Below are 20,604 nucleotides of genomic sequence, written 5' to 3' on the forward strand. Positions count from 1 at the left end.
AATAAAAAGTGAGAAATTAATTCCTTTCTTCTGTAAGAAACATCAGATAAAAGATATCATGAAAAAGAGATTAGAAGTCCTTTTTTCCATGTTAATAATCTTGGTACCATAAGACAAATACAAATATTAAACAAAAACTACACATTTTAATATGTCATCTTTATTGAAAAAGTAACATCTTAAAAATTTAGTATAAAAATATAGAGCAAAAATTTTCTCTTTCATTTCAAGATTTTATGTTACACACATTGTAGTCTTTTTTCTTTCACTTTTAAATCCTTGTTTAAAAGGTCTTTTTCTGGGTTCCTGCGTGGCTCAGTCGGTAGGGTACGTGGCTCTTGATGTTGGGGTTGTAAGCTGGAGCCCCACATTGGGTGTAGAGATTACTTAAAAGTTAAATCTTAAAAAGTTATTTAAAAAGAAGGTCTTCTTCACTTGGAGATTACTTTTGAAATGCCTCAAAGTTTTTTTCAGTATAAGGGATAAGGCAGAGGATGCTTTTAAAATTTTTTCCCGTATGATTAAGTATTCATTCCATCAGTCATTCATCGATTCACAAATGTATTTTGTGTGGGTGCTGTGTTAAGGCATTGCCCCAGGGACTGAGGTTACAGATGGGGACAGGACAAAACGTGCCCTGTGATCACAGTGCTTATATTCTGGTGAGAGGATGCAGGCTTTAAAACACAGAGTAACAAATATGTCAATTTGTCAGTATGTAAAAACTTAACTAGTGTTCTAGAAAATAGAGTGAGAAGGGCCAGAAGTGCCAGGTATCTGCAGGGTATTGTAAATTTAAGTTTAAAGGAGACTTTTTTGAGAAAGACCTATTGGATCAGACACGTTTAAATGAACGTTTGAGCAGACAACCCCGAAGTATAAATTATGCTGCGTTTAGAACAAAAATTAGAAGAGATTAGACAAATACTCCAACTAATTTTTTTCCAACTGGCTAGATTAAATGGTGAAATAAAATGTTTTGTGTCACAATTTTGGCAGATAAAAGCAATTGCTCCTCTTCTGGCTGAGGCAAATAACTGATTCAACCTTAAGCAGATGTATACTAGACAATGACATTTGGTAGTGGAGGATGGGGTAGGGGGTGGGAGGTGGGGATCAGATCTTTCCTAGGCTCTTCTCTGCGAATTTACCTGTTTTTGGTGTTTCCACTTTCCCATTTCTCTTCCTGCTCCCATGAGACCAAATTCCCTTGTTCTGATTAGCTGTTCATTCGTTATGGAGTCCTTTATCAAAAATATTATCAGTACTTTGGGTCAGCTTGACTTTTGGTAGTGAAAATCACAAGCCATTCAGAAGTAATTCCTTGTTCACTGAGCATAAATTTAGTTTTTTTTTTTTTAAACAAAATGATATTATTTTGAGTAGAATGTTCTTATCTCCATCAAATCCAGGTGTATGAGATAACTCCTGTAAGGTCATGCATGACGCAAACACCCTTTGCACATCCCATATATTGACAGAGGCTACCTCCCAATATCATGACCTTTTAGTGGTTCTCCTTGTTGTCCGTTATGGTAACCTGGAAATGACCAAGGTGATGTACTACTTACGAGATGGATCACTGGGGGCCTGGGTGACTCAGTTGGTTAAATGTCTGACTCTTGATCTCAGCTCAGGCGTTGACATCAGGGTTGTGAGTTCAAGCCCCGTGTTGGCCTCCACACAGCCAGTGTGGAGCCTCCAAAAAAAGAGATGGATCATTAATATTTCTTCTGGAATCCTCACAAGAGTAGATAATAAAGACAGCTGTTGATTGCTACACAAGTGTTTGGAAACAGAATCTTCTAGATTTCTGCGAGCAAACTGATATCTTGTAGACCCCTGAAAGGTCTTTGGGAATTTCGCTTTCTTAAAATGACTTGGTCATTTTCAGAGATATTAGAGAAGCGTGTGTTGCTTTTTGGGTCTTCTGGTTGAAGCGGCTTTGCTCAGATTTCCTTACTTTTTGTGAAGGGTCACTTTGAGAATATTGTTTTTTCTTTGCAGATTAATTAGCCAACTAAAAAGGCCCCGAAAAAACTGGCTTCTCGGTCCATGTCAATCAATTGCTTATTATTTACAGAGACAAAAATTGTATCATTTTCCTTAAGCTCAAATATCCCACCTTGATAGATGGAATAGAGTCCATATTCAGAATCTTTAGACCAACAACTATTTCTAGCACTTTTCATCAGCAGTATAGGGTCAGGATAACTTGTGTATTTGTAAATATATTGTACCATTTGTTTGTTTTTCTTTTTGTTCTGTTCTGTTGAACTTGTTCCTGAAATTTCCTCAGGTTCCTGAAACCGAAAGTATGTTTGGGAATAGATGTAATAAAACCCCCTTCGATGGATAACCAGCTCTCCATTCCTCAAGAGCAAATTATTTAAGAATGAATGTCCTTTTCTCGATGACTCCCAGGAGTTTAGTTTCTGGCCCAAAGCTTTTTCATTCTTGGAGCCTGGATGAAGTTCAGGGAGAAAGAAAATTAAAAGAAAGAAGTTTGTAACAAAGGTAAGAATGATCTCAGTAGCTGAGTGCCTAGCCAATTTTTGGATTGGGATTTTGAAGACTTTCAATCTAATATAAACTGCTTGCTCCTTCAATCTTACAAGGATTCCAAATTTCAGTCTTATAGGAATCTGGAGGGTATTGTATGATTGTGATCTGTTGGAAGTCCCTTACTTTCCACCTCATCCACCACTTAGGCCACATCTGCCACACTCAGCTCTACTTATTTTATTTTTTTATTTTTTAAAGGTTTTTATTTATGCCACACTCAGCTGTAAACTGTAGCTTAGGTGATGATTAACTCAAATGGCAATCTTGACTCTTGGGCAAAACTTCTATCCCACACCCCTACCTACCTTCCTATGCTGGTGAGTTCAAATGAGTAACAAATAAGGAAACCAAAAGAAACATATCTATTTCCTTAAGCCTGGAGCTCAGAACTTATTGCAATTTCTTTGGGTCTCTTTGGGTTCCTTCTTGGTCTTTCTCCACAATCCAGAGTCAATGGCACCATTCAAGCAGAAAGCATTTCTAGTCCACAATAAGACAGGGCACACGGTTGGGCAAAGAGAGCCCAGATTTAAAGATCTTCAGACCCTTGGATCTTTAACTCCCAAAGACTTTGAGTGAAAAAGGGCCCTTCTAAAATATGATATTCCTTTAAACTTTGGACCCATCTCCAGGATTGGTGCAAAATTTAGTTTTTCAATAGTGTAAAAACAAGTTTTTCTTGTTTGAGTAGTAAATAGTAACATTATAATAACGATCTCACTCATAGGCAGAACATGTCAATCATTCATAAAGCAAGAATTCAGGATTACCAGGAAGACAACTGTCCTCATCAAAAAATGAAAAAAAAATCCCACAATCTTTTCATATTTTAAGTAACATCTGAAATTTCTTTAACTTGGGATGAAACCTTTCATAATAGGAAAAGCAACTATTTATGGAGTACTTAAAATACATAGGAATTTCAACTGTGCTAATCTTCAGCATTTTATGATGTAAAGATTATCTCTACTTTGTATGTGAAGAAACTGAAGCTTGATTTGATTAGGTAATTTGCTCAAAACATATATCTAGGTAAAGAGGAGCTGGTATTCCAGCATGGGGATTTAGACCACAGGACTCCCTTACTGTTACAGCACTGCGTAGAAAACAGTTCTTCAGGTAAGAAATAGACTTATCATATTTGGCTAAACCCTATGAAATTGACATGTCTGTGAGTGAAAAATGGTCAAATATTGGCAGCTTCCCATAATTCAACCAAATACAAATGCCACAAGGAATACCTAGTGACTCATGGTGAAAGTAAATAACTGATTAGAACTTTTGAAGAGGAGGAAGATTTGATGGGAGTGAGAGAAATTACTTTGAGGAAGAAGAAGAAAAGCACAAATATGAGTATGGGAAACTCAAAGACAAAGTTCTCCCACCACATAATTTTTCATTTGTCTTGTAATCTTGCTTCTGAAAAGAAGCAATCTGAGCCCCCATTACCACGGAGCATTTTGTAGCTAACCATATCAACATTTCATAGACAAGTTAAAAGAGTAAACTATCTGGGACAAATTTTTCCATTGCCTTCCTTTTAGCCTATATTTGTTTTTTCTCTTACTTGGAACTGGAAACGAGCTTCTTCTCCGGCTACTTCCAGTTATGTGAGCTGCTGCTCTCTGAAGACTCCTTTCACTTACTAGGCTAGGAATATTTAGCTGTTTTTCTAAAAAAGAAAAATGATAAAGAATTTTATCAGTTGTCAAACCACTTTTCAAAAACATTGTTATTCAGAACTGCTGTCGGTCAGACATTGTAAGCACACTGGGCTTCCAAAGTTGATTGTATGGGCTTTCATCAAAATAGCCTACACTTTAATATGATCATCCATTGATTCCTGCTTATGTTTAATTTTGAAAGTATTTTAGATGAGAAGAATAAGCAGTAGCTTAGGTTAGAATTCACTGGCATCTCAAAGGTGAGGCCCATCCAGAATATAACAAAATGAAGATTCTGGCCCTTTCTAAGTCAAACAAACAAACAAATAAATAAATAGCTGGGGACATGTAATAATTCTGCTGAGTCATTCAATGTACACAAATAACCAAGCACTGATGAATTTCCACTTTGAGTTATATATAGAAACAGAGCGATCCTGATTCTAAAGGAGCAATGGTGAGAACAATGGTCCATAGATGCTACAAACTGGTATCCAACAGTTATCCCCCACGCCTGGCCCCTCAAAGGAAACATGAATTGGCATACTGGTCATGATAATCAGTATATAAAAATAAAGTCACTAATTCACTAGATAAGAATAAGCAAATAAGACTTATTGATCACTTTCTGCAGTACTTTGGAGCAGCCTTTAAATACACAAATTCAGCAAACTCCCCTTTTCAGAAAATCAGTTCAAACTTCCCCAGTGTGCTTACACTGGTTACAATAAATGATATTTATCATCAAGAAAATATTGCCAAGTGGTGCTTAGGTGGCTCAGTCATTAAACACCTATCTGCCTTTGGCTCAAATCATGATCCCAGAGTCCTGGGATCGAGCCCCACATAGGGCTCCCTGCTCCGCGGGAAGCCTGCTTCTCCCTCTCCCACTTCCCCTGCTTGTATTCCTTCTCTCACTGTCTCTCTCTCTGTCTCTCTCTCTATGTCAAATAAATAAATAAAATCTTAAAGAAAGAAAGAAAGAAAACATTGCCAGCAATGAGGTACTGCACTGTAATAGAGAGGGGTTGCAAATCACTGTTTAAACACTAATTACACAGACTGAGCCCTCAAAGGACTTACTGTCTTTTAGGAGAGATATGAACTAGACAGTGAAATTTTACTTGTGAGAAATACAAATACACACACACACACACACACACACACACAAAATACATAATAATAAATATAAATAAATAAATATAAATTAAGGGTGATGGGTGTTCAGAAGAGGGAAAGAGTCCTCTTTATTGGAGGACTGAGGTCAGGGGAGGGTTTTGTGCTAAGGCTTACTCCAACAAACCAAGGTGCCCATCACATCTATGCCAGGCGCTCCTTTAGGAACAAGGAGAAAGAATTAGAGACAAATGAATGCAAGCAAATATTTGAGGTGTGAGGATAACGATCTGAAGAGGATGAGCATGGGCAGACTTGGGAAAGAATGGGAGAAGGGCATTTTCAGAGATCGAGGACAGGGGCCACAGGCAGGATACACAAAGCATTCCTGGGCTGCAGCATAGAAGGGGTTCAGATTCAGGCTTAAATGGGGAGCCAAATGATGGAGGGTTTGAATGTTAAGCTAAGAGATTTGGATTATATAGGACACGGTAGGACTCTGAAAGATTTTGGTAGGGGAAATGAAGAGATAATGTGTTGTGCTTTAGGCTATCCTATCTCAAAGTAAGGTTTGATGGGTAGAAGTTGGAAGGGTTGGAGACTGGCAAGTTACCAGACTATAACTGATCAGGACTGAGAACAGGAGGTCTTAATCAAGGCTAGGAGGAAGAGGAACAGAAAGGAGGTGGTAAAATTTCACAGGAAAGGAATGAATAGGAAATAAGAATCTCTTCCACCCATCTTGTACAAGTTGTTACTTAATTCAGGATAGATGGGCATTTGTACAGTCCTGAAGACCAAATGTATCATGGGGATGCATGGACAACTACATAATACTCCCAGAATGCTCAGCTTTCAAGGTTGATGTGTCCATTCACCTTTAACTTCTACTGTTTAATAATTCATAATGCTTTGCCTGCCCTAGACCTTAGCACCTTGTTTTAAAATATGCAGAAGATGAATTTAATTATAAATATCTTACATTTAGAGGTCATTGTGAAGATTCAGGGAAGCCTAAACACAAAAGCAAATTCTAAAGAGGACATTTCTAAAAATAAACAAACAAACAAAGACAAGATTTCCTACTGGCTATAGCAGACAACATGTGGAAAAGGAACCCGTGAATATGTCTGTTTGTGTGTCATGAATGCACCTTCGTCTACTGATTAGTACCTGATTTCTACATCTTAGTGTGATGAATAGAGAAGAGTATTCTTCTTACAACACTGAAAATAGTACATGCATCTTCTGTAGACCAGGGATCGGTTTTGCCTCATCAGAAGAAGGGGAGTGTTCACTGTTCTGATTACCAGTTTCATGGAAATTTTCAGAAAGAATGTGTAGACCCTGGGAACAGGTCTTATCCTTCATGTTTCATAAAGCGTATTTAATAAAGAAAAATGGGAGTTGTTAAGCAATGAAGAAGCTTATGGTATCGAAAAAGGAGAGTTGAAAAGTAGAAAGACATCTTTGCAACACTTAGAGAACGGTTTCTTCTCTGCCAGGCTGGTGTGCCCCAGGACGGCAGTCTCCAGTATGTGCATTCAGGCCTCCATGGCCATTAGTATGGGAAAATGGGGCTACAGTGAGCCAAATGTGAAAAAGTAGCAAATTTTATCCAGTAGTTTTATTGACTTATGTATTCATTTAAAAATACGCATTAAGAGCCTTCTATGTGGAGAGAGAGGGAGGTGACACAATATTGTGAATGTGCTATCTGCCACTAAATTGGGCCTTCAAAATGGTTGACCATAACATTCTCAAAGGTGGTGGAGTAGGAGGATCCCGAGCTCACATCCTCCCATGGACACATCAAGGCTACAACTGATAAGGGAAATCTGTATTCTAAGGTGGCCGACCAATCCCACAGGGGAATCCCAGTCCTGGCCCCAGGGCCATTCTGGGTTTTCCTTCCTGCCTGGCTGCCAAGCATACAGAAGTGGCACAGATACAGAAGTAAAAGTGTATAAACTATCCCCTTTGTTTGTGCTGGTGGCTGACCTTGGGAGATTACTCTCCTCTGAACCTGCCAGTATTAAATAAACCTCCCATCCTCCAAGGTCTCCAGTGCCTGGTTCTTCCACTAGGATCCAGTCGAGGTTCCATAAGACAACTACATATAGAGTAATTCTCTCTGAGAAGGACCTGAAGACTAGCAGAACAGCTCTTCATAGTCAAAGATATAAAGAAAAAGCCACATGGAGAAGAGTTGAAAGGGGCAGGGTCAAGGTCTCATCAGGACTCACCTGCAAGGCAAGGTGGTTTACAAGCGGTAAGGAGATACGTAGGTATGGAAACTCCCCCTGGGGAGCGAGGGATTCAAGCCCCACATGGGACACTGTTCCCCGCGCCTGGGGCCTGCCCTGGGAAGACCAGCTCTCACAATGTCCAGCTTTGAAAATCAGTGGGGCTCACCTCCAGGAGAGCCAGAGGGCTGGAGGAAACCGAGACTCTGCTTTCAAAGGGCTTGCACAAAAACTCACTCCAAGACCCAGCACAGAGGCAGTGGATTCAAAAGTGCCTGGGCCAGATGTGAAGGAGATTTCTTCCTAACTTCAGGGCATGTGATAGAAAGGCAAGGCTCTACAAGAAGTTTCTTTGGGAACAGAAGTGCTGGCGGCCTTTTCTCTTGCCTTCCTTCTCTCTAGCCAGCTTGACCGGTGCCAGTTCTGACTCTCTCCACCAACCTTGCTAGCACCTTGCCTGGTCCTGGCATTGCCCTGTGGACCTGCCCCCACCCACTCTGTCCCTCCTGGTAGAAGCCCCTCTACAGCAGCTTGGCCGAGACCAGCATCCCCCGACACTTGCTCCTGCCCTGCCGTGGAAAGATGCCCAACATCACCCATCATCAGGGAAATGCAAGTCATAACCACCATGAGCTGTCTGCACACCTGTCAGAACAGCTAATAACAAAAAGACAAGCAACAAGTGTTGGCCAGGATGTGGGGGAAAGGGAGCCCCACGGAACTGCTGGTAAATCAGGGCAGCCCCTCTGGAAAATAGCATGGAAGTGCCTCAAAAAACTAAAAATAGAAAAGCCATACAATCCAGCAATTCCACCTCTGGATATTTATCCCAAGAAAAGGCAAACGAAATCCCTATCTTGAAAAGATATATGCTCCCTTATGTTCACTGCAACATGATTACAAGGGCCAAGATCTGGAAGCAACCCAAGTGTCCCCCCGTAGATGAGTGGGTAAAGAAGCCGTGGTACACACAATGGAACATGACTCAGCCGGAAAAGACAAGGAAATCGAGCCATTTGAGACAACACGGACGGACCTAGAGGGTATTATGCTGAGTGAAATAAGTCAGACAGATAAAGACAAATAATGTAAAATTTCACTTGTATGTGGAATCTAAGAACAAACCAACAAGCAAAACAAGACAGACACATAAATTCAGAGAACCAACTGGTGGCTGCCAGGGAGTGGGTTGGGGAGAAGGGTGAGACAGGTGAAGGAGATTAAGAGGTACAGTTACAAAACAAGAAAGTCATGGCGACATAAAATGCAGTATAGGGAAGATAGTCACTAATACTGTAATTACTCGGTATGGTGATAGTAACCATACTTATTGTAGTCAGCATTTTGTAATATATGTAAATGTCAACTCACTATGGTATACACATGAAGTATAATATTGTATGTCAACTATATTTCAGTAAAAAATAAAATGAGAATGATACCTCAAAAAAGAGTTACTTGTTTTTTGGTTTTTTTTAGATTTTTATTTGTTTATTTATTTGACACAGAGAAAGAGATAGTGAGAGAGAGAGAGAGCACAAGCAAGGGGAGCAGCAGGCAGGCAGAGGAAGAGGGAGAAGCAGGCTCCCCAATGAGCAAGGAGCCTGATGTGGGCCTCTATCCCAGGAACCTGGGATCATGACCTGAGTTGAAGGCAGCCACTTAACCAACTGAGCCACTCAGGTGCCCCCAAAAGTTATTTGTATGCTATGTGAATTTCATCTCAATCAAAATACACACACACACACACATACACATAAGGTATTACCCCCCAGGGCCAGGGAGATAAAGAATCTCCTAGGTTTCGAGCATCAGGTTAGGTACTAGGTGTAGACAGATGAGAGAAACAGACATTCATTCAATCTTTGCAGATCTTTAATCTAGTAGGGAATCAGAGAGCACACAGATAAAAAAAATATATATATAAAAATAAAAGAAAATACACAAGAAAATGTGATAGAAATAGCAGGGTGTGGGGGAACTTACTTAGAAAGGTAGGCAGAGGAATATTCCCTGAAGAGGTAATGAGATGATAAGATGAGAATGAAAAGGAGTTAGTTATATGAGAAGCCAGGAAGAAGGCAGCCTGGGTAATAGCCCTCAAAGAGAATGTGGGTTGAAGCAGGCTACTGACCTCGAACAGGAAGGTGGCTGTGGCTGAGAGACCACAGGATGAGAAGTGGGGGGGGTGGTAAATGATTGCTGGGAAAGCGAGAGGCCCTTGCGTAAAGAAAGTCATAGAGCCTCGTAGTGGTCAGAAGCAGAGAAGATGGGTCATGTTGGGCCCTCATTTATCTTACTTTCAGCCATGTTCCAGAAAGGATTTAGATGACTTACTTACAACACATTTGAAAGTAAAAAATAAATAACTGAAGAAATTGAGGTGAAAAGGAAATTCATGGTGGGAAAACAAGATTCAGAAGAAATAAAGTTTTGACCGCAGTTGGGGCCCCAGGTTTGGCTCTAAGCTTCCTAATGGCCAATGCAAAGAGAAAGATAGAATCAAGTGGCTTGAGACACTGAATCACAGTCTGAGGGGGGATGCGTGGAAGGGAGTGGAGGAAAAGGGCTGGAGAGCCATTCACCCCATCATGAAGTCTACAGCAGAAAATTAAAATAACAAACAAAAAATACTACCTGGAACTGTAGGAATGGTTTCCTCATAGGTTTTCAAAATCATCTGCAAACAGTATTGAATAAAGCTTGTTAATTTCCCTAAAAATTTCAACTGACTACAGAATGTCTATGGCCCTTCTTGCTGATGTCTAAGATGTCCTTTCTACGCCAGAGAGGAACCTCGGAAGCTTTAGATGTCCAAGCACAGGGTTTGCGTGGGGTAGGGTGGAGCTGGGGTGAACACTGAGGCAGAGGCAGCTGTGGAAAGTTCTGTTTCTGGAGGGGGCCTTCAAAGACCACACCGGCCCAGGAGGAAGGTGCCATCTGGCAAGGTAGATGAGGCTAATGTTCCCCAAACCTCCTTGTGGCTACTGGATGTGGCCCCCAGGCCTCCTCGCTTTCTCCATGTGGGGCGTGAGTCTGCAGGCAAGTGTGTGGGTTAAGTGCACTGCGGAACAGTGTTCAGAGGCTTTGAATGGCTGGGCAGACCCAAGCCTCAAGGTGTAAGGCACATTGGACATACAGAGCCCACCAAGGCCGGACCTGGCAACACTGTGCCATTCTCTCGTTTCTGACCTGTGGCCAGGGCATTCTTCACATAAACATGTTTTACCACATGCCAATACCTTTTCTAAACAGCTAGCATCACCTTCTTTGTACTAACCTGTGGGGAAAATCAGTAAGAAAGAGGGAAACCTTAACCTTTCTATTAGATGAGCTAATACTGAGCGCAGCTGTGGCTTCTGAAGTTCCCTCCATTTAGTTCTGTCCCCTGGGCCTTTGTCCATCCTTTCCTGCAACTGACCTCCTTTCCTGCCACTGTTGTCCCTTTTGAAACTGCCAGAAACTCTCCTCCTCTATATTCCCACCCCAAACCAGAAACTCTCTGTTTTTCCCTTGGTCTCAAGCCCTGACCCAGTAAGGGCAGGTCCACCTCTGGCACAATGGGCATGGGGGGGAGGAGGGAAGCCAGCAGTGGCCTCAGCATGGTCTCTCTTTCTCTCTCATTCTGGAGTAGAAGGAAGGAAGGAAGGAAGAAGGAGGAGCAGCAGGAAAGAGAGAAGGGTAATTCCTGTAGTGTGGGAAGCATAATAAAATAATAACAACAGTCTGGTCAGATGGTCCAGATGCAAATGTGTCAATCACTAGCTCTGGGAGACTTTGCTCAAGTTACTTAACTGATGTGAACTTTAATTTCGTCATCTAATTAAAAAAAAGGAGAAGAGTAAGAGGGGGCCCAGTCAGTTGAGTGTCAGACTCTTGATTTCAGGTTCAGAGTCATGGGATCCAGCCCCAAGTCGGGCTCCACACTCAGTGATGAGTCTGCTGGAGATTCTACCCCACCCCCTCAGATTCTCTCTCTCTCTAACATAAATGAATACATTTTAAAAAGAGAGAGAGAGGAAGATAATAGTTTGGATTCCTTTCTCAAAGAGCTGTTCTGAGGATTAAATGACATACCATATGGAATTTTAGGATGTTTACTGGAAAATAATCTGTTCCATTAATGGCACCTGAAAAAAATGGGAAATCATTCCCCCCTACCCTGACCACCCATCTGTGTCCTCTCCCAGCCTCTCCCTATTCTAGTGAGTGGCAGTGTGGGAGAATGGGAGGGAGAGAGAGAACAGCAGGAAGAGGTATGTGAAGTCTACTCCCACTACTTCTCTACCCTCCCCACACTCCTGGCCCCAGCATCCAGCCCCCTCCTCAGGCTCCAGATTTCTGCTCTTGCTCTGAGTTTCTCTCCCCTGCCACCCATGGGTTTGCCCCCACCAACCCCAGGGACTGCTGAGTCCCATTCCTCAGTCTTCTCAGGATGCCCCCACTCCCTGCCCACCACCCGGCGCCTGCCCCGCCCCTCCACCCCAGCCCCAGACTTCCTGGTCCTCAGCACCTGACCACCTGGGGCAATGGAGTCAAGCTGCTTCTGTACAGCTTGTGTGCAGTGGGCGCCCTGCCCTGGCCTCCGCGTGAGGTCAGATTCCATTTCTCATAGAAATGGCATCCTAGAGGACATCTGGGCTCTACTGTGAGGATTGCATGGGTTATAAATTGGAGCCCTAACCACAAGCACGACAGTTTCTATGCAAAGACAGACCGAGCACCAAACAATGGGCTTGCAATCATATCTTCAAAACACACCTCCTTCCTGCCCTGGGAATGTCCCCAGCATTTTTTTTTTTTTTTTAATAATGATGTTGTATCACGGTTTACAGAGTTATTTTCATACCCATGTTCTCATCCTGACCTTTCTGGACAGGCAGAAGGTAAAATTATGTAATTTAATGAAATAAACTGTTTGCTGACAGAGAGTTTTTGCTAGGGATCCTGTTTAAGCAACTTCTACAAACATATTTTGTAATTGGTTATTTATTAACTATAAATCAAGATGTCATCACCTTCAATTTCTCAAAGTTTCTCTTTCTTCCCTCTTCCTTTCCTCTTTCTTCATCTCTATATGCATACAAAAATAAATATATATTTAATTCCAGAGATCAACAAGATTGGAAGAGTATAAAAACACCAGTACACGACTTCGTCTGTCTTCTGAACAACAAAAAAAATCACACACGTCTTTTATTGTCGTGTGACCTTGAACACACTGCCCTGTCTGTGCCTCAATTTCTACGATGGGAGATGAAAAGTTTAGACTAGATGGGGAGGATCGAGTAGAGGAATGAATTCAAGACCAAGGAGTCAGCCAGGACCCACTGTTTGGTGCTGTTCCACTTTCTCCTAGTTCTATGAATTTGGGGAAAAATCACTTAAATACTCCGGGCCTCAGTTTCCTCCTTTGCAAAATGCAGCATCTCCACTCGATGCTCTTAAGTGTTCCCTGTCCTGTGACCTTCCACGCCTGCTGGTGGAGGGACCTGGTGGCCCACCTACCTTTCTAACAACTTGATGGAGTTGCCACTTCACTTGTCCACAGGGGCTGTTCATACTGTCCTCATCATGGGGGTCCCATGGGATGTCGTCTTCCTTTAAGAAGCAGGCAATGCCACTTCGGGAGTACTTGTCCTGCATCTGGGTTAAGATGGAGTAGAACACAATATTAGGCACAAGAGCTTTTTATTTTTGTTCATTTACAAGTTAAGTGATGGGAACTGATGGATGACAGATTCAAAGATGTCTTGGCACCTGAGATAAGCTCATGGCTTGAAATAGAAGTAGGCATGCTGTCCTTTGTTTGGTGAATACAAGGAAGCAGCTGGATATGGTGGAAAGGTTACAGGTGTGGGCCAGACAGCCTGGGTCACAATGCCCTTCGCTGCCCCAATGTGTCCCTCAACAAACTGCTTCTTCTCTTCTGTGTCTGTTTTTCATTTGATCTTTGAGCTGGTTCATTGTGGTGATCTTTGAGATCATTTCCAACTCTGGGATGGGGAGGATCCCATTCCAAAGATGGGAAACCACCTAGGTATAAAGTATGCAATAGAGGGGCACCTGGGTGACTCAGTCTGTTAAGCATCTGACTCTTGATTTCGGCTCAGGTCATGATCTCAGGGTTGTGAGATCAAGCCCTGTGCTGGGCTCTGGGCTCAGCATGGAGCCTGCTTAAGATTCTCTCTCTCCCTCTGCCCCTTCCCACTCAAATTCTCTCTTTCTCAAATTTAAAAAAAAAAAAAAGAAAGAAAGAAAGAAAAGAAATGAACAGTAGGCAATAGAGTCCATTTAAATTCCAGGATCCTAAATAAAAAAGTAAACAAATCCTTCAGGGCCTTTGGGGTGCAGGTAATGTTCTTTTTCTCAATCCGTGCTTCTGGTATTGAGTAAATTCTAGTTACTTTTGTGAATTCTACTCCTCTGGATGGTAGAATCTAGAATATATTTCCATTGGAAATCTTAAACGCTGTTTTATTAAATGTCCACACTAGTTAGGGATTCATCTACAGACACTTGAAACACCATTTGAAGGTTCACCCCTCCTTCCGATTGAGAACAAGCATTTATAATGGTCAGGTAACTGTCAACAAAGTACTAGCCTGATATCAAATACACACACACACACACGCACGCACGCACGCACGCACGCAAACACAAACACAAACACAAACGTGTGCACGCACACATCCCAAACCATCCAGCACATTCTAGGCTGACAACTGGTTAATTTTACAAAGGAAAACGGGAAGTCCATTCGAGGTCAGACATTAGTTCTTTTTTTTCTTTTTTCCTGTTTTTGTTTTTAACAACTGGGATCGAGGAGCTGTTATTTCCCTGTGCAAATCTGAATTGCTTTTCTCTGGAGAAATAAATGGCCATTTTTATCTATTGTTTGAACTTAAGGGACACCAAAGCTTGAAGGAAAGATCAAACTTAATGATGCTCCTTCCTATAAAAAGACAATCTCATTCCAAATCAAAATAATTTGTTTGTGCGAGGTCCCAGTCAGAGTCACATTGTTCTGGGCCCAGCCACGTGCCCCTCAGACATTTGACGAAGCTCCCTCAAGTGCAAAAGCACAAATCTGAGTTGACGAATTCCTTCCACAGACTCTGGCACAGAACATTCATTTACTTTTAAATAAATGTTTACTTTCTTTCTTCCTGCCTTTAATTACAAGAGTCAAACATTCTCCTGTTAGTAGATGTACTATGGTGACAGCTGGGGCCGCCTAAGCTGTGTGGAGTTAACAACACTGATTTGTTCCCTCCCCACCATGCTCGTCTCCTATAGACATCTACTTGCATCTCCAATATACGTGGGAGCTAAAAAGCATTTCCTAGGAACTCGATTAGGTATGCTTTAGAAATAGGAGAACATATCCCGCAACTGGGGGTGGGGAGGGTCAGAGAGGAGGAGCTGGATTCAGTACAAAGCCCAGAGGGTGGTTCCAGGAAGAGCAAGTTACCTACATTGGACCCTGTCCCGGGACAACCAGTATGGGTGTTCTTTGCCCAGACATTGGTCTGATGAAACTGAATAAATAGGCTCACAAACGCCTATAACTTGTGGACATGAAAAGGTGTGCATGACACAGAGAGGAGGAGGATTTCTTTTCTTCACAGCAGCTGGAAGCTCTCTCATCACAAAAAGATGAAGAACAGGAGAAGCTAGGACCAGGGGCAGGAGAAGGCAGAGCTGAGAGCTGCCTGGGGCCCCCCGCAGTCATGGTAGCTGGAAGCTTCCTGGGAACTGAAGGGGAGTCTGAGAGGGTGGAAATGCCGCAGGGCCCAGCCCAGGCCAGAACCAGCTGCTGCTGAGTGGTTCTGGACACCCTCTGGGGATTTTCCAGAAACACCTCCAGGAGGTGGGAGGGAGAACCCTGTCGCATAAGATCCTAGGCCTATATGGGAGGGAGGCTGACAAGCTAATGTGACTCCTCTGTTACCCCAAATTTAATGAAGCCTAGAACCATTGGTGGTATATGGGCAACCTGCAAAATATAAAAAAGCAAAGAATGCTTTTCTAAATGAAAAATCAACAAAAAACCCACTAAAATCACCCTGATCCTAGTTCTTAAATAACCTCTCGATGATATCTCTTGTTTTCAGGGTTGTATGTGGGCAATTGCATGCATGGTTGTTTTCTCTTAAGACTGTATAAAAATGTCACGTTTTTAAAGCCTACTTAAAAATCATATATAGATAGCATAGATATTTTTATGGCATTCATGGTAGAGAATTTATAAAACATAGAAAAGGAAAAAAGACATCCTTAATCATACAGTCTAGAGATCACAATGATCAACATTTTGGTATTTCACCTTCTACACATTTTATGCATGAATACTGGTTTCTGAATAATTAAAACCCCAAGGGAAAGCCCAGCACTCCTCCCCAGCCCCACATGTTTCTTGCGTTTTCATATTTGGTGGTTTCTTCTCCAGGCTTTGGCCAGGGCTGGTGACTAGCTGCGTGAGTAAGGGGGTACCATGGTTGTTTCAAGAATGATTCATGATGATTAATGTGATGAGTCCCTCTCTGTCCTTTTTTCCCACATCCTTCCCACTTCAAAGCATGAATTTCTTGAAGCATGCTTCAGACCAGAGCTAGTCTCTCATTAGCCACATCTGGGTGTTGGAGGCTGGGGAGTCATGTGTGCTATTTTCATCTGCACGCCACTCGGAGAGCTTTTGTACCTAGCGTCTGCTCTTCTGACCCAGAAGCCCTGACAGGTGGTTTCCACCGTGACTGCGGTTGGTGCCATCACAAACATGGTGATTGTCTAGGCCAAGGCCAACCTTGGCAGTCCTTGGCAGGGCTTGTGGTCTGCAGGTTGGACTCCTTTGCCAGCTGGCTCAGAGACTTCGAGGTGGAGACACTGGCTTTCTCTCCTGCCCTGACATGAGTTCCTAAGGAATCATTTTCCGCGAACCACAAGCAGCATAAAGAACCATTTATGAATGGTGGCTAAGCCTCCCCTTCTCCTTTGTCTTTCCCATCTATGATGCCAAAGTGGTAGGCAGTCCCTTGTCACGAGATATTCTCAGAGAGACATAAACTTTAGAGGCTAAGCCCATATTTAGCATCCAGGCTTGCTAGTCTACAGGCTTCTTTGTGTTTATGTGTGAAGGTCAGATCAGAGCTCCTCAGCCCTGCATAGGCCATGCTCTCTATAATCCTTGCTCAGCTTACCTTCTGGGAACTTTCATCAACCCAAGTAGAATCTCTGATCTGTTTAAGGAAATTAATTCTTCCATTAAATATGCTTTTCCAAATTTTACACAGTCAACCAAAGAGACGCAGAGTCACTTTTCCTTGCAAGCATTCCTGATGAAGAGGGTGATGGCAGCAGGAGACTTCTCAACACTAGTTATGACTGCAGTTTATGGAGCACTCATTTAATGCCAAGGCTCAAAATTGGGCTTTCCCCTTAACCTGTTTTATAATCTTGGGCAAATCATCTAATTCCTTGTGCCTTATGTATCTGTAAAATAGGGCAATTCTATTTACAAGTTCGTTACGAGCTCAGTAATTCTATTTACAAGTTCAAGGATCAAATAGAGCAATATCTTGCCAAGTTTCTGGAACACAGTATTGGCTGAAGATCTGTTCATTCTCCCCCCTTTCTGGCACTCTCCATGAATTCTTCCATATGGCTATACGTATATGTATCCATATATAACTATGCAATTAAGAAAAATGTATGCATGTGGGGAGACGTTAAGCTTTATTCAAAATTTCCATTTTTATAGTTGAATAAAAAATACTTGATCATATACACAGAGAAGTGCATGAGTCAATAATTAGTTAATTCAGTCTTAAAACTTGGCCAACTTGTAATGTCAGCAAACCGAGGGAATGGCTTGCGCAATAGAGACAGACTCATTCTGTTTATCCTGCAAAACTAACAATAGTCAGGACATGCTAGCTCCAAACTCACGAACACAGCTGTATTCCAGACTCTCAGGTGGACTTAGAACTAGAGGCATGTTTATAGTTTCACAGATGTTTTAGTTACAAATATCCAGGGGTCTTCTGAATGTGCCCTAGAGCAAAGCTGACTTTACAGGTCATCTAAGGATAGCCCCTCATTTTCATAATTCCTTGCAAATCAAACAAGAGTCTACTTCATCCAACTCCAAAGGAAAATTTTGCAACTATTTGAGATAACCAGATGTATGCTCCACAGGGTATGCAAACAGCATTTCCATAACAGATCCTCACTCTATGGCATTTAGATAATTCCTATTTTTCTGAGTCCCTTCTACTTGCATTTCCTAGCCAGCCGGCAGATGCAATGTTGCTTTATCGTAATGTGGCAGGATGCAGGGGGCATCCAAGGGTGCAAATATGTTAACTCTATAGACACTCCGTAGAGGAGGAAGGTGTGTTTTAGGAGCCCAAAGACTTGAGTTCTCCTCTGCTTCCAAAGCCCTGTCTGAGCTTAGATATGTCATTTTGTCTGGGGGTCTCTAGTCTCCTCATCTATAAAATGGGGGGTGTCCAAATTTCCTTCCAACTCACAGTTCTCTACTATATAATACACAATTAGTCAAAACATACATTAGAACCCAAAAGCTGGCTTGGTTTATTTTCAGCAATTTTGCATTCATGATTCCAAAAGTTCTATATAGTTGAGAAATGCAGGAACTAAAATGGTACTAAGTTTTTCTTCCCCCTCTGTCAAATGTACCTGCATTCACACTTGGACCACCCACAGACATAGAGCAATCATTTTATTTTCAATTATTTTATCATGAACATAAAATGTGGAGTCCATATGATAACAGACTTAATTCTAGACTTTATGCATAACATGTCTGGGGCCAGGGAACAGACAAATGCCAGTCCTTCCTATCTTCACTGTTGTCCACACAGAAATGCCACAGATCTCAAACTAAAACATTTTTCAAAGATCGGACTTACCCCCCACCCCATGTCTTGGAGGAAAAAGACAAACCCGATGACGCTCCAAGACTTAGTGCCGATTTTTTTAGTTCAATTGCTAGTATTATAAAATGCACAAACTGATGAAGAGGGAAAAAATAAATATGCTAGGAGTTTTGCTTTTGCATCTGTCAGGAGCTGATAGAACGAGTTCTGTAACCCCACTCTGTTCATACAGTCCTTTCAACTTAAACTTTTGCAAGGTCCTCGGTAATCATATGCGTTAGCAGTTAGGGTCTACAGGCAGAGAGAGGGAACTTTTTTTTTTTCCCAGAAGAGGAAACAGAGGTCGTTACCCCCCGGGGTGGCTGAGCGCCTCTGTCAGGGATGTGCATGGTACTGACCTGCTTCAGCTCCCTGGTGAAGTACATGTAAGTCACGGCCACACAGAGGGACTGCAGGAGCACGGTGAAAATCAGAATCAGCACGCAAGTCTGCCCAGGGCTGGGGCCCCCCGGGGCCTGCATCTTGCTGTGATCCTGTCCAAGTCTCACTGTGGCAAAGGCAGCCGACAGCGGGTTATTGCTGTTGAACCAACGATCAGGGGTGGAGCTCTTCTTGGGTTTCATTTATTTAAAAACAGAGTCAAAATGAAACTGAAAACAACAGGCTAGGGAAAGGAGAATTCCAGGAAGCTCTCTCCATTCTATGGGAATATTAGGGACCAAGGAGGGAAACAGACATTAAAATTGTTTTCAAAAACTGGCAGGGCTGTGTGTTAGGACAAACAGCTGTTTCCCCAGTGCTCGGGGCCCATTGGGGGTCCTGTGGCTGTGCTCTTGCCCAGGGACTGTGCTCATTCCTGGGCTCCCAGGCTGCATCTCATCCCAGCAGCCGGTCCCTGAGAGCCAGACCACAGATCTGACCATCCGCAGAGGCCACTCTAGTCGGAGATGCAGGCTGCAGGGGGAGAAGCTTCCTTTGTCATCTCTCCAAGGTCACTTGGTGGCCCCGTGCAGCAGTTCAGCGGCCCAGTTGGTGTCTTCGGTTGGGAGGCCACGTGGTGTGGGGCTTAGCAAACGACCTCAGGGGCTCAGACTGCCTGCAGGTAGATGTCGGCCCTGCTGCTTCCTGATGTGAAACCCTATCTGGGTTTTTAAGGGCTTTGCCCTTAAACTTCAGCATCCATGAAGTAGGGATGATAGCAGCACCTACCCCCAAAGCATAGCTGGTGGATGAAATGAATTAATTACTCATGCCTGGCTTCCTGGGGCTGCTTGGCAAATATAGCCCGTAACCTTTCTAGCTACAGACATGGAGAGTGGAGTGGACCAGAGGATGGGGCAAGGGCTGCTCACCAACTTGAAAATTAAGTCCCATTTAGTCCGAAGTGAGATTTTTTTTTTAAGATTTTATTTATTTATTTGACAGACAGAGATCACAAGTAGGCAGAGAGGCAGGCAGAGAGGAGGAAGCAGGCTCCCCGCTGAGCAGAGAGCCCGATGAGGGGCTGGATCCCAGGACCCTGGAATCATGACCTGAGCCGAAGGCACAGGCTTCAACCACTGAGCCACCCAGACGCCCCCCGAAGTGAGATTTTATGGACAGTGAGATATGGAATTCCAGAAAATGTCACCCAGAAAGACCAAGGAAATGTTGATCCCCCAAGGATCAACGAGGTAAGAAATGCAAGGCATTTGTTTTGGTCTCTTGTCATGGCACCCCAACCCCAATTATGTATATCCATTTGGTTTTCCAACTTTATCTAGGTTATTATTTACACACGTTAAAATTTATCAATGTCAAAGTTTTGGTATACCTTGGTAATTGGATATAAGGTGTAACCACCACAATCAAGTTATAGAATGGTTACTTCACCTTAAAAACTTCCTTCAGGGGAGCCTCGGTGGCTCAGTCCTTAAGGGTCTGCCTTCGGCTCAGGTCATGATCCTGGGGTCCTGGGATGGAGCCCCACGTCAGGCTCCCTGCTCAGTGGGGAGTCTGCTTCTCCCTTCCCCTCTGCTGCTCCCCCTGCTTGTGCTTTCTCTCTCAAATAAATACATAAAATCTAAAAAAATAAAATAAAATTTAAAAATAAATAAATAAATAAAAACGTTT

General features: G+C 42.7%; 1 protein-coding gene across 1 annotated transcript; it reads right to left on the reverse strand.

The window, feature by feature from the left end:
* Positions 1–1,361: 1,361 nt before the first annotated feature.
* Positions 1,362–19,130, reverse strand: TNFSF10 (TNF superfamily member 10). The gene is made up of 5 exons (XM_047730614.1): positions 18,891–19,130; positions 13,100–13,237; positions 10,229–10,271; positions 4,133–4,237; positions 1,362–2,464 (listed from the first exon to the last, which is right to left on the reverse strand). The coding sequence occupies exons 1-5, from the start codon at positions 19,113–19,115 to the stop codon at positions 2,013–2,015; spliced, it is 963 nt and encodes a 320-aa protein (XP_047586570.1). The 5' UTR covers positions 19,116–19,130; the 3' UTR covers positions 1,362–2,012.
* Positions 19,131–20,604: the final 1,474 nt, after the last annotated feature.

This window comes from Lutra lutra, chromosome 1, assembly GCF_902655055.1.
Source record: "Lutra lutra chromosome 1, mLutLut1.2, whole genome shotgun sequence".
Taxonomy (NCBI): domain Eukaryota; kingdom Metazoa; phylum Chordata; class Mammalia; order Carnivora; family Mustelidae; genus Lutra; species Lutra lutra.